Source organism: Mauremys mutica, chromosome 8, assembly GCF_020497125.1.
Source record: "Mauremys mutica isolate MM-2020 ecotype Southern chromosome 8, ASM2049712v1, whole genome shotgun sequence".
Lineage (NCBI taxonomy): Eukaryota > Metazoa > Chordata > Testudines > Geoemydidae > Mauremys > Mauremys mutica.
Window position 1 is genome coordinate 76859838 of NC_059079.1, and position 15013 is coordinate 76874850.

Consider the following 15013-nt stretch of genomic DNA (forward strand, 5'->3'; position numbering starts at 1 on the left):
TGCAGTGATTAAAAATATATATATTTTTTCTTATGGTCAAAATTGTCCATTTAAAAAATGCAGCTGGAAGCTTGGCAGTGCATAAGTCTGGTGGCACACACTGCCATTGCTATGGAGTCTGATATGAGTTCAGTGCAAGAGACGGGAACATTGAGGAGACTGTGCACTCAGCTCCTGGAGCATGGAGTACCCCTGTCTTGTTTTTGCAGAGCCACCTTTCTCTGTCTTTCAGAGGACCACTAGCAGCTCCACAGGATGGAACTATATTCAGTTGTTCTTGGATGTAGGGAGAGTCACCCCGATGCTGGACTTGAAAATATTGGTAAAAGACCTAGATTCCTGTAGAGTATATATTTTTTTAAATTTACCAAAATACTCCACTGCGCACACATGTTCCCTTGGGGACCACATGAGAGAGAGAATGAACTACACATGACACATTTTAGTCACACCACTTAATGCACAATTGGAAGGCACTCAGATAATCTGATGATAAGAGAATAGACCATGGGTTGCAAAGTGTGGTCCCTGAGTCAAATGTGGCTGAGTTCTTCAATGCAGCTGCCTTCACCTTTATTGCAGTAGTGCAACCCACTGAAATTACAAGTCTCCACATGCAGTGCTCTGTCAAGGCCATTTGAATCAAGATGGAGCATTGCATGTAGAGATCCATAGTTTCTGTGTGCTACGCCTCAACCAAACAGGAGTCTGATTAGATCTGTTCCATTTTATGCAAATTAAACCATGGGCCTTAGAATCCTGGTAAGGTGCCCATGTAGTCTTTATTTGGGCAAAATATGTGTGCCTGTAATCTAATCCTTAAACTATCACTAATCTTTCATGTCGGCAAGAGATTTCTGATGCTGGCATCCCTCCATATATTAATAGATTAGTGCCTGTTGAATTTCATATCATTGTAAATCAAGATCTGTCTAATCATATTTATGTTGTTGTCCAGACGACTCATCCCCTTAAGGAGGATCATGCAATTTATCTGTACAGTGATGCTCTGAGTTTTTAGAATTCTCAGATGGACTTTCGGTCATCGAGAGCACTGAAATATCTCTAGCAGAGGCATTTTCACTTAAAAAATTGAAATGTTGAAACACTGAAAGCTGAATTGTACACCTTCAATCTAGTAACTTCCTAACCTCTAGAGTTTTTCTTTAGCCATGGTTCAGAGATTTTAATTAGATCTAATTCTCTCGGTGACCAACAAAGCGTCAAAAGACATACCAATTTTTCAAGTAGATCCTTTACTGCTGAGTTTTCATTATTTATTTTAGATAGATGTGACAAAAGAACTTCAATATCCCAGACTTATATTTTGGTTGAATGACAGTAACAGGTCTCCAGCATAAGAGATTTCATTCAGTGCTGTTACAATCAGAAAAATGCCTCTACAGATTACTCCATGGGGTTCCATATTTATTGGGCTCTCGTGCTCTCTCAATGACTTTCACGGGAAATTTGCTCAAGTTTACAAGTCAGAAGTTTAATGTTCTAACTACCAGGGTTGCAAACTCTTCCTGGGATCTGAAAATACAGCTAGGTTCTTTCTGCCTTGTTTATCATCACCAGTAATAAAGAATCTCCATTTAGAATTTAGTTGACAAGCGTTGTTGATGATGCGCAAGACAGAACAGAATCTGAAATTATGTAGCTGTGTAGTAAATTTCACTGCTGCTTCTGGGAAAGCACTGAGCAGAAACCGAAGAGGCAAGGACTTAATTCTCCCGTTGGAAACAGGAAAGGGAGGAGAGTCTCTTCTTTTCCTCTTCCTGTAGTTCCCAGCCCATCTCATCACAGCAGTACAGGACTTAGTCTGTGTCTCTGCTACAGCTGTTAGAAGCATTCTTCAGCAGCATGACCTGGTTCTGTAGGCAGTATTAACAATGACCAGTATCTTGTCTTGTATATTTCATGTTGCTGCTATATTAGCAGGAACTGTGGCACTAGCACAGGTCCCTGCACTCCCTCAGTCACTATGAAAGTTTCCGACTACACCATTGGTGAGTCAGCAATTATATTTTTCACATCATGGTTAATATACTCCATGGATTTTTTTTATTACTTCCCACCATTTTATTAGAAGAAAACCTTCCAAAATATTTCTTCACTTTGTAACTGTCTCTGGACTAACCAATAAGTCCGAACATGCTAATCCTAAATATCTAGATCCGGTTTGTAAATATCTGATAAGAGAGGAGATGCAGGGCATGAAGTTTTGCATGGGCAGATACCACTAGTACCTGGCAGGGACCACACTGTTACCTTTAAATCCAATGGGATATGTCTTAAAGATTCTTCATCTAAACCATGGAGCCTCCAGAAACTTGAGTTGCATGGCATTGTTCCTTACAGTTCTGCGAGGTCACTTATACCAGGTCTACCTATGAGAAGCTTCCGAGGCTGGAAAACGGAAAATGGACAAGCTTTGTGTACTGATGAGCCTATCATTGCCATGTTCTGTGAGCAAGATTTTTTGATATCTTTTGACCATGAAATACTGTTCTTTTATACTCTCTTTAGTCAGGAAAACCTGAAGGATTCTGTCCCAGGACTGACCCTCTGGTTTAGAGCAGGCAACCAATGACATGCTACACTTGACAAATGTTATGTGAGTATGCCCTTCTCACCATGGTATTATCCGCAATTAAAGTACTTCTGCCTCATATCATTGCAGCCACACAGCACAGCAATGTTTTGAAGTAAGCATTCAGCATTCTGGTCAGACATCCCATGATGCATTTTTCTGCTGCAGTGCTGTACATGTTCTGGGATTTTTTTTGTACTGCACATTGTATGATACCTTCCATAAGCCACCAGAATTCTGGGGTTTGGGGTCAAGTTTAGTAATTCCCATATTTCTTCTTGTTTCATCCCATTATCCATCTCTTTTTTTTGAGAGCCAGCTGGTGCCATTTTCAAAGCACTCTCAGGCAGCATGGAGGAAACATTTGCAATTGCTGCAGTCCTCACAGTGATGAATATGAACAGCCTGCTGCTAGCATATTTAAAGTTACGCAGTGACTTCAGGACCAAGGCAATAAGGCCACATGAGGAGGAGGCTGAAATCAAGCAAACATTTCTACTACACTTGGTGGAGTGCCCCTTTGGGGCTTGGCCAACTAACACTAACAGGTGGGAGTGTTGCAGACCTGGGATGACCAGCAGCGGTGGCAGAATTTCAGGATGTCAAATGCCGCTTTCCTAGAACTCTGTGCAGAGCTCATCCTGGAGCTGCAGCGGTGGAACACCCACATGAGAGCTCCCCTCAGCATGGAGAAGCACATGGCCATCACTATCTGGCAGCTCACTGTTCCCAATTGCTTCCAGTCAATTCCTGAACAGTTTAATGTTGGTAGAGCAACTGTTAGGCCTGTTATCAGTGCACACCTCTGTGACATCAAGAAAGTGCTCTCCCCTTGGATCATAAGACTAGTCAGTGCATAGATGGTTATTTAATGTGTTTGCTTGGTTGGGGTTCCTGAATTGTATTGGAGCCATTAATGCAACCCATGTGCCAGTTCTTTGTCCCCTCCACCAGGTCTCCGAGCTTATCATTAGAAAAGGGTATTTCTCCACTGCAAGGCCTGGTTGATCACCATGGAAGATTCACAAATATTTATGTGGGAGTGGTCTAGAAAGGTCCTTAATGCTAAGATTGTGGAAAGTATGGACTGTTTTCTGCAATGGCAAATGGAAATTCTGCTCCCATGTTCTCTGTGGACATTGATATTGTTTCCATTTCACCACTCATTCTGGGAAATCCAGCTAACTGCTTGCCTGGTTTATGAACCCTTTTGGATAGGACGGTCCTGTTTAACTATACCTGGAGTAGTTGTAGAATGACTGTGGCGTGTTCATTTGGAAGGCTGAAAGGATGGAGGATCCTGATGATGAGGCTGATGAGAAAAATTGTATTCTAGTGATAGCTGCTTGCTGTGGTTTGCACAGCCTTTGTGGGAGCGAGACGAGAGCACAAGACAGAGCCTTGCCATGGATGGGAGCAGGAAGTGGGCAGACTTGGTGATTGTTTTGAACAGACAGATTAGATTGGAGGCCTCTGTGAAGTGATACAACTACTTTTGCACAGAGTGAGGAATGTGTTGTGCTCATGCTTTGAGTCTAAGGGCCACTTATGAAGAATGTATACGCTTTTGTATAAAGCATTTATCAGGATTACTGACTATGTCTTCTGGTGTATGTGTACTGATATAAGGAATTAATCATATTTGATGTGGGCATGTTATCACCTTTTATGTAGAGTTTCAGTGCAATTTGTGTAGTTTGTAATACAGTGCTTCTATTACAGTGCCTTTTTAGATGTTGTTGTGTATGTTGGGACAATGATGCTGTCCTTAAAGTGCCTTAAAATCTCTTCCTTTTTTGAAATGTAAGCGTAGCGTGATTTGAGCAATTTACCTCATAATAGCTCATGTTGGCTCAAAGCTGAGGGCATTAATAAAATTGAGTCAGAAATACTACTACTTTGCTTTTTCTTTTCTGAGTGCACTGCTACAGTAAGTGCTATTCCTTCAGAGAGTCTCCTAGTTAACACACACGGTGTCTCCCTACCATACAGTCCTATTTTAATGTATCATTCCAGACATATTGGAATTGGTCCTTTACAGTTTGTGCCTTTGCCTCTGGTTCAGGCTGATCCTCTGGCTGTGTTGTGTGGTGATCCTGGACTCTGAGACTGTCTGCTTCAGGGTTTACTGGGTTGACAAGATCCTGGTTTTGAGGTTCAGTCAGAGCCCACAAAATGCTGCAGTTGAATCGTATTATCTCCGACAAATAGACGGTCCAGCTTCTCATGGTACCAGCAGACTGTGCTTGCTCTCCCAGAGATCCTGTTGTACTCAGCAGTCTTGTACTCCAGCCAAAGTTCCTTTGCCTTACTGTGGCATTGGAGGGTGTCCCAGTTGTGCCCTATCCTGCACTTGTGGTGATAGCCACCTGTAGTTCTGTGCGAAGGGGCTGCTATTCCAATGGGCCTGATCATGCTCCTCTCCCCAGAGAGCAATAAAGTCCACAATCTCAGTATGGGACCATGGCAAAAAACAAGGCATGGCTGATCAATAGATTATGCAAACTCCACATGAGATGGAATCCCAAAGATGGCACCTGGTTGCATGGAACTATTTAAATGAAAAGGTGACATCTGGTCAGGATGATCCTGGAGCCATAGAGGGTATTCAGGTAGACATGGAGGACGACCCAGGTAGCCAACAAAGCAGTGCAGGATACTAGTAGGATGGCTTGGCATGTGCACAACAGTTGTTTCAGGAGGGGGATGTGGCCATACCTAGTTTGCTCCAGGTAAACTCATCCCCCATCTCCATAAGCCTGGATCCACAGGGGGTTGAAAAAGAGAAATTAAATTGCTAGAAGATTCACTACAAATATTTTGTTTGTGAACGGAAGGCATTTTAATGCAAAGTAACTCAAGTTAACCCACAACAGATTTCAAATGGAGACAAGCCCTAAGACCCCAGAACAGTTTGAGATATGAGTCAACTTTATTTATAGGATCAACAGCAAATACAGTTTCCTTCCAGGCACAAAACAGAAAACAAATGAAGATGGTTATACGAACGAACACACACACACACACACCATTTAAAGAGCTCCATCCTGGGTCACAGCACTGACTGGATTTCACTGGGAACCAAATAAGTCAGCCCCTGGCGTTTCTCAAGCTTTAAAAAATATAATTAGCAATCTCTGCAGTCCCCTGGCTTATTCACAGCCTATTTTTGGCTTGCTCCAGTAACTGGATTTCACCACACAGCTAGTACTTAGCTGAATTTTCTTTTTCTGAGCAGTTTGTGCAGCAGTGTGTCAGTTGCTAGACTTTGGTCCATGAAGGATGGCTGTGTCAAAGTGTACTTACCTCTCTGGCCCAAATGAGTCCTTGGTTGAGGCCTTCTCAGCATTCAGATGGTTATTCCAGAATAGGTCTCTTTTCTTATCTCTTTATTGCCAGACCTCTCTAATGCACAAATGTCCTCTGACCACATAACTATCCTGGATCTTGATCCAGAGTCTAAAAATGTCATCGATCATCCTTCTGAGCTTTCCAAGGACCGTTCTTTGCACATTTGTCATTCAAAGTGACTTTTCCTCTGTCCATCACCTCTCTTTATAGGATAAATGAGCTACAGACTCGCTTCTGGGTGCTCCATAAGGAGAACTGACACTGTTTCCCACAAAGTTGGGATTTCATTGTTCTTTCTTGGACTCCATTCAGTCAAGGATGAGTTTTTGCTTCACAAACTGGATGAGGGAACTCTAAGCTACTCCCTTGGTGGCCCAGCTGCCGTTCCTAAGCTCCACTACACTTTGTAGCATAGGTGAAAAAGTTCAAATGCTAAGCTAGGTCAAAGAGCCTACCCTGTCTCTGAGTGAGCTGTCACCTGCAGGAGGCTTGTGCCATTCCCAGAAGACATCAGGGTTCATTCTGCTGAATGCTAGGAGCAACACCGTAGAGCATTTCCCAGCATGTTGAGATGGAGAAAATTTGTCACGCAGCTACATGGAGTTCAGCTCACACGCCCTTTCAGACCGATCACTGTTAGATATTGATGCCAGAGAGTGGCTGCTCTGTTTTGGTAGGGCAGCTTTGCAGAACTTGTTCTCATTAATTTAGATGCCAAGGTTAAAGAGTGAAGCAGAGGCAGGCAACTCAGGCATCTCTGCTGTGTTGAATTCACAGAGGTGTCTGAAACACATGTGGAGAACCTGGACATAGAAAATATGTGACTGCTGAAAAGTTGTCTCTCTGAGATTCTGAGACACACCTCTCTCCAACCAACTGCAGCAGCCAATGTGCTATAGGGCCCTGCGCGAACTTTACTTTTCAGGAAGACTTCAGCATGCCTCTTGAAATGGTGACAGAGAGGGCTCACATAAAAGAACTGAATGTATCTGTTGGTGTATGCATCAAGTGTTTGTCCTGACCCCCAGGAAATAGGCCCTGCTGCAAGGCATATTGATACACAAATCAAAGGGTATCTAAAACATTTTTTTCGGTGGCTGGCAGAGCCATCCAAACGCTAATGTTCTAGTTCTGGTCCTTGAACTTATCTCTCAATCAAACACTGGACTGTTCATCTTTAGGCCGACGATTACCTGTATGTAGTGCAAAGGCCAGGTTCAGTGAGGCTTGAGCCATAGCGTAGGGACTTTACAAACTCACATGACCTTACAGGCCGTGCTTTGCATTTACAGACCAGAGATATGGAAGTCTGCACTTGTGCATCTATAAATGCAGGAACATTATGGTTTGTAATTTGTGCACCAGCTGGACCAATGGAAAAGTGTTTGGACCACTGTGTGAACTGGTATTGGGGTGGTTGGAAAAGCCCTGGGACTATGGCAATTGCTGTTAGACCAGGGGTCCAGCAAGTCCAATGTCATGTCTCTGAGTAGCCAGTACCATATGCTGCAGAGGAAGGTGCAAAGCACGCCACAATGGACAATTGAAGGATAACCTTCACATAGGGCAGGAGTTCTCAAACTGGGGGTCGTGACACCTCAGAGGGTTGTGAGGTTATTCCACGGGGGGGGGTCACAAGCTGTCAGCTTCCACCCCAAACCCTGATTCACCTCCAGCATTTATAATAGTATTAAATATTAAAAAAGTGTTTTTCATTTACAAAGGGGGGTTGCTCTCAGAAGCTTGCTGTATGAAAGGAGTCACCCGTACAAAAGTTTGAGAACCACTGCCATAGGGAAAGGTTCCTCCTTCGCTATAAGGTAGTGCTTGGCCTATGCCCTGAAACATGTGGCTTTATATTCCTTATATTTTTATTCTATCTGATCTAACTGTGGATATTCTTATTATCCACATCAATGTCCCATCCCTTTCTTAAAAACAACAAGGAGTCCGGTCATAGGTGCCAACTTTCTCCGGTGGGTGCCCATGCCCCCCCACCCCTGGCCTTGCCCTGACCCCACCCTTTCCCCGCTTCTGGCCCCACTCCCATTATAATCCCATCCCCAAAGTCCCCGCCCTAACTCCGCCACTCCCTGCCCCTATTGGATCCCTTCCCCAAATCCCTGCCCCAGCCATGCCTCTTGCCCCAGCGCACCGCGTTCCCCCTCCTCCCCTCTCCCTCCCTGTCCCACGAATCAGCTATTTCCTGGCGCAAGTGCTGGGAGGGAGTGGGGAGAAGCAGGACGCGGTGGCGCGCTCGTGGAGGAGGTGGTGGCAGAGGTGAGCTGGAGCAGGGAGTGGGCCGGGGCCACAGGGAGCTGCCAGTAGGTGCTGAGCACCCACCAATTTTTTTCCGTGGGTGCTCCAACCCCGGAGCACCCACGGAGTTGGCACCTATGAGTCCGGTGGCACCTTAAAGACTAACTGATTTATTTGGGCATAAGCTTTCGTGGGTACCCACTTCTTCAGATGCATGGAGTGAAAATTACAGACGCAGGCATTGTTATACTGACACATGAAGAGAAGGGGTCTTACTTCACAAGTGGAGAACCAGTGTTAACAGGGCCAATACAATCAGGGTGCATGTAGTTCACTCCCAGTATTTGATGAAGAGGTGTCAATTCACGATCCATTGTCTACAGCCAAGCCCTAAGATACAACCGAATTTGCTCCAATCCCTCAGACAGAGACAACCACCTACAAAATCTTTATCAAGCATTCCTAAAGCTACAGTACCCACCCAGGAAAGTGAGGAAACAGATTGACAGAGTGAGACAGGTACCCAGAAGTCACCTACTACAGGACAGGCCCAACAAGAAAAATAACAGAACACCACTGGCCATCACATACAGCCCCCAGCTAAAACCTCTCCAGCACATCATCAACAATCTACAGCCTATCCTGGAAAACGATCCCTCACTCTCACAGACCTTGGGAGGCAGGCCAGTCCTTGTTTACAGACAACCCCCCAACCTGAAGCAAATACTCACAAGCAAATATTCACCAGCAACTACACACCACTCCACAGAAACACCAACCCAGGAACCAAACCCTGTAACAAATCTCATTGCCTACTCTGTCCCCATATCTTCTCTAGTGACACCATCAGAGGACCCAACCATATCAGCCATACCATCAGGGACTCATTCACCTGCACATCTACTAATGTGATATATGCCATCATATGCCAGCAATGCCCCACTGCCATGTACATTGGCCAAACTGGACATTCTGTACAGAAAAGAATAAATGGACACAAATTGGACATCAGGAATGGTAACATACAAAAGCCAGTAAGTGAACAGTTCAATCTTCCTGGACATTCTATAACAAATTTAAAAGTAGCCATACTTGAACAAAAAAACTTCAGAAACAGACTTCAAAGAGGAAACTGAAGAACTAAAATTCATTTGCAAATTTAACGCCATTAATTTGGACTGGGAGTGGCTGGCTCATTACAGAAGCAACTTTTCCTCTCCTGGAATTGACACTTCGTCATCAATTATTGGGAGTGAACTACATTCACCCTGATTGTATTGGCCCTGTTAACACTGGTTCTCCACTTGTGAGGTAATTCCCTTCTCTTCATGTGTCAGTATAACAATGCCTGCATCTGTAATTTTCATTCCATGCATCTGAAGAAATGGTTTATTTACCCACGAAAGCTTATGCCCAAATAAATCTGTTAGTCTTTAAACTGCCACCAGACTCCTCGTTGTTTTTGTGGATACAGACTAACACGGCTACCCCCTGATACTTGACATCCCTTTCTTGAATCCTACTAAGCCTTTTGCCTCAGTGATATCTTAAGGCACTGAGTCTCACCGGTGAATTATACATTGTGTAAGGCCTCTTGCCTCACACGAAACAGCTTAACTGATGTTTATAATGTGCTGTGGTATCTTTGGAATGGAGGGATTTGTTATACCTTCCAGTACCATTCCCTCAGGGTTACTTATTCTTTGCCTTTTCTCTGCTTTGACACTGTAGCTTCAGTCTCCATTACCACATCTCAGCCATTATTCAATCCTGGTTGGCCATTCATTTTCCACAACCCCCTGGATGTAGGTGGAACTCTCCTTGACTTGAAAAATTTGCTGTCTTCAACTCCTCCACCCCCAAAATCCTCCAACAGAGGCTTCATTTCCTCGAAAGCTTTGCAAGTGGAGAGCCAGGCTGGAAAGAAAAGCAGCTGGATTTTCTTTCCTTGACACCTTGTATAGTACTGGCTGCTGCTTTATTGTGCTTCTGCTATTCAGTCCACAAAATATGGTTTGTTATTAATAGAGTCTCTCAGTATCTCAGCTACTGAGTGAGGAAAATAATCAAAGGAAGCCATTAGTAGGTGGCTTTCACAATTTTGTTTTTTTCTATATTGAGGTCAATCTGGTAATTAGAATCTGGAATCCACACATTAGATCTGCCGCCTCCAAAACACAGAGTCATTATAACGATAAGAAAAGCAAAACCCATATTGATCCTGCTTCTAATCTCCCTGCAGAAATGCTTTCTGATAGATTGCCTCACACCCTGATTGACACAGGAAAGCTTTATGTTTGCTTCATTTTTATGAGCTAATATTAAGCCATCGGTTCAATTCAGTGCTTCTCCCTGCCCAAACCCATTTGTCTTTCTGTTTTTATGACCTCCTTTGCCTGTCTCTGTCTTTATCTCTTGTATGTTTCTTGGCACTGGCTGCTCCAGCTTTCTGGTAATCGTAACAACTCTAAATGTTCAACTGTAGCAGCGACATGTGACCTTAGTCTAACTGCAGCACTAGTGCTGCTTCAAAGGCTGATTCACCGTATTCTATCCTCAGAAAGCAAGTGCCCCAGGGGTACTGAGTGCTGAGCGTCGCTTGGGATTAGGCACAAAGAGAGCTAGACATTTTGGTCCAAATGTGCATATTCATTTCTCACCGCCAACCCCACCAAGGAGGAACCCTTCAGCATCTAGACACTTCCACGCTCACCCCCAAAGAAGCACGCCGCAGCACTAACTTTAAACCTCTATAAAGTATTTTCAGGAGATTGAAAAAGGCTGAGCCCACCCCATTACCTCCCCAATGAGAGCTCAGCACTCAGGGAACAGTCTGACTAGAATTGCTCACAGTAAAAAAGAGAGATAATATGTCTTCATGTGCAGTGGTATAAACAGGACTCTGCAACCTGCTTTATGCATGTTGGCCTCTTGGGTGTCCAGGGTTCTGAACTTATCTCAGACCTGAAAGCCCCTATCCGCCCAGGCTGGCCAAGCACTTCGCAGACATTAAAGAAATCACCCTCCCAGCACCCTTGTGTTAATGGTACTAACCCCATTGGGTAAAACGAGCCACCTACTGGTTAAGGGCTGGATTTGGCCACTCAAGCTGAGCAGTACCAAACCCTAGGAATAGCCCATAATAAGGCTGGCAGGAGCTGGCTCCAGGTGACTTTCCCAAGATGGCACAGTGAGTTGGTGACAGAATAGTGAATACAGCCCAGAAATAGTGATTCCCAGCCTCCTGTACTAACCCTGGAGCCTCCCTGCCTTTTGATTGTTATTACTGTGTGTAAATTTGGATCTGCAAATCAGAGCACATGAAGTGTGTATAAAATACTGCCTGGAAAGCAGCGAGCTTGTATGGTCAGCTCCCCAGCTGGCAGGCTGCAGCACACATGCCCACCAAGGGTTTCAGAGAGGCAGTAAAATGTGCCCAGCATCGTGTTTTCCCTGGCCTAGCCAGACCCAGTCTGCCTTGCACTGGATGGTTCATATACCCCATATGTGATGGGCACACTTTATTCAAACCCCCACCCTGCTGTGCAACGTTATCTGGGAAGAGGCCGTAAGGAATGTGTTGCCTTCCTTGATGCCCTCTTGTGTCAGCTGCCTTACCTGAAGTGCGCACGTGCACCACAACATATGAGAACTCCTGAAGCCAAGGTGTTAGCTGGACCCAAGACCCACAAACTATGGGGCAGTTCAGGTCAAGAACTGGAATTATACAGCTCCAGCCCATGTGGACGGGTGGTTGTAGCCATTTATAATCCATAAGGCAAACTGCATAACGTGAGACTTTGTGTGTGTGTTAGACCCAAGTCATAATTTATAATTCATGAGCTTTAGGGACAAAGTTCCCTTTTGCAGGTGTGGGGAAAGATGGGTCCTAGGATACAGGCTGGGCAGTGACAGAGAAGTGTTTAAATAAATCAGCATGTTAATAGAAACTGAGGAACAAAGAGAGAGATGGAAAGTGAGAACTGGAGTAAAAGGCCATTAAGGGTTACAATATAAAGTGAAAGGGTTTAATGGAGCAATTGGTGTGAACGGGAGGCGAGAAATGGTGATGGGAGAGATCATTGCTAGGTTAACACCTGTGGTAACAAAAAGATATTTACTAATGAGAACCTAGTACACCCAGAAGGAACAGCACAGAATGCCTAGCATGCCCCTTATGTGTTGTGCTGCCATCACTTCAGGTTATGTCAGTCACGTTTCACTTTCTGTTGCACTACTGATTATATTGATCTTTTCGGTGCCAGTCTGTCAGTTACATGGCACCAGAACTGAAATGTTGCTTATGCCTCCAGATGAGGCTAGAGTTTGAGCACCCCTGAGTGACGTAGTTATACTGATATAGGTCAGTAGTGTAGACCAGACCTTTGGTAGCCAGCATGGTTAGTTAACTTGCAAAGCCACATTTCCCTCAGCAGGTACGTTTCAGATGCCCCCCTCAACCAAGCCAGTCCGTTTGAAATTGATTGGGACACTGACTTCACTTTACAGCCAACCAAGGAGTATGATGGCCTTTACCCAATGTTAAATATGGTATTGTACCATACATGCCTCCCTTTGCCTCCTAAAGGTTATATGAAGGAAAAGATCTAGAGTATCTGTCCTGGACTTAACAATGCAGGCTAACTTTTGACTAGCACGATCCTGCGATAAATAAATACATACCTACACAAAAGAGGAGAGAAGCTTCTGTAAAGGGATCCACCGGCTGGAATCACCCAATCAGAACAAAGGAAGGTGTGATGTTTCTGGGCAACCTGCTGATATCCAGCTGTTGGAGTAGTCCTCACCACCTCACACCCGGCTTTGGCTGCCTCAGCAAGACAAGGGTATTGAGAGTCAGACTGGGAGGGTTTGGTGGTGATGCAAATAGGGACTCTTCAAATCAGCATGGTGGCTCAGCTGGGTGGTGCCAGGCCTGTGGCAGCTTAGCTTCCATTAGCACAGGGCAGGTAAATGAAGGAGGTGACTCACTGAAATCACAGATCTGCATTTGTGAACTGCCCTGGTCTACTAACCGCACCTTCTCTGCTGCAACCTTTTGCCATGCAGGCCACAAGAAGGAGTAACAGAAACTGGAGAGGGAAGATTCTGCCCCATGCTCAAATGTGAGCTAGTTGGCTAATTAAGTAACACAACTTTAATTATTAATGAAAGGAATTAACAGAAGCCATGACACCTAAATGAAAATAGATGGTAGTTTATGCAGAAATGTGGTTGCAATTTTCCATATATTGAGTTTTCAAACTGGGATCTTGGATGGTTTCATTGTTGATCTGCCATACATAGTTTGACTTTGGAAATGTCACTGATTTCAGACCAGGCGCATTGTTCTCCATGTTCAGATTGCATACAGATGGCTACTATATTGTTTCCCTCACTGGCCCTCCCTCTCATCCTCCAGGTAGCCTCAGAAGCTCACACCCAGGGTCATGTGGTGGTGGCGCTGATGCCAGAGGCACCCTCACAATCTTCTATCAGGGATGTATTCATTCTGATCAGGAGAAAGCAGCAAAATGTTTTGCAATGTGATACTAGGATCTCCAAAATCACTCACATTTAGATGACCCTGCCTGTGCTAATAGTTCTCTTTGGAGTAAAGAAAGTACATGGCAACTGTCAGCATCGGGTTGGCTTTTAAAAATAAGTGTTTCTGTTTAGCTTGAGGTTTTATGTACACAAAAACATGTGCTTACCCTAATGACAAAAACGGTTCCTAGATCAGGTATGCAGTGCCAAATTTCACCAGCAGATGTCATCTTCGTAGACAGTCCCTCATACAGGGAGGAATTGAGGCAAATGTTGTTAAACAATCCAATTTGAAATAGGTGCTTAATAATCATTAATGCCTTACAGTACATCTTGAAAGTAACTCATCCCCACTATTAAAAAAAACAAAACCCCTTACCTAGAAACAAGCCTGCAGCAAAGTGTGTGCTAACCTGTTTAGTTTCCCTGTGATCCAGTGTCTGTTCCTGATGTTCATTTTGCTTTTTCCCTCAGCAATCCCAGAGTTCAGGTGGAAGCAATTGAGGGTGGTGCTCTACAAAAACTGCTGGTTATTCTGGCTACAGAACAACCATTAGCTGTGAAGAAAAAGGTAAGCTGGCCAAAATGTGTGTGTATTAACGTTTCCTAAATATGACATCCAGGTGTATTGTGTAGTCTTGCATTGGCATCATTACATAGTGATGTGATCTGTGTCGCCTGTTCATGGATCTGTGGTGCTTTATATTGAGGCGCATTCACAGAAGCGGTGTTAGGCTATGTTCAGAGGGTCAGATTCAGTCCTGAGGTCTGTGGGCATTCCCCCCCTTCCACCCAGACTGATGGGGTTCTGTTCTTCTTTCAGTGCTCTCAAGGTGACCCATGTTATAGTTAACAAGCTGCAGTTGTATACTGACAGGGAAACCTTGCCTCTCTGGTGTACAGTGCCATTAGCCAGCCCACTGTTGTCACCTCTGGCAGCAATAGGCCTTGCCCTACTTTAAAAGGAAAACTCAGATCACACAGTGAGTTCATACTGTTGGGCAGGCAGTGCTGTATGTTAGTCTGGGAGGGAAGGAGCAGATCCCGGCATGAAGATCACAGGCTAATGAATAGTAGGAGTTGATGTTCTGGAGAAGATAATTGCTGCATCCACTTTGGCATCCTGCCTCAAGCAGGGGCCAATATCTGATGCTTCAGAGGAACACAAAAAGCTCTCCTAATGCCCCTAGCTAAATGTGCAGTGCTGTATGTTGAGGTACAGGATTCTTCACTCTCCCCTTCAGTGATCAGTTTACTCGC

The 15013-nt window shown here is 44.5% G+C and overlaps 1 protein-coding gene across 1 annotated transcript in view; it reads left to right on the forward strand.

Moving 5' to 3' along the window:
* SIL1 (SIL1 nucleotide exchange factor) overlaps positions 1–15013 on the forward strand; it is a 257812-nt gene that overhangs the window by 224180 nt on the left and 18619 nt on the right. The window contains exon 8 of the mRNA XM_045027870.1: positions 14228–14324. Coding sequence (XP_044883805.1) covers positions 14228–14324 — 97 coding nt within the window. The remainder of the gene's footprint in view (positions 1–14227; positions 14325–15013) is intronic.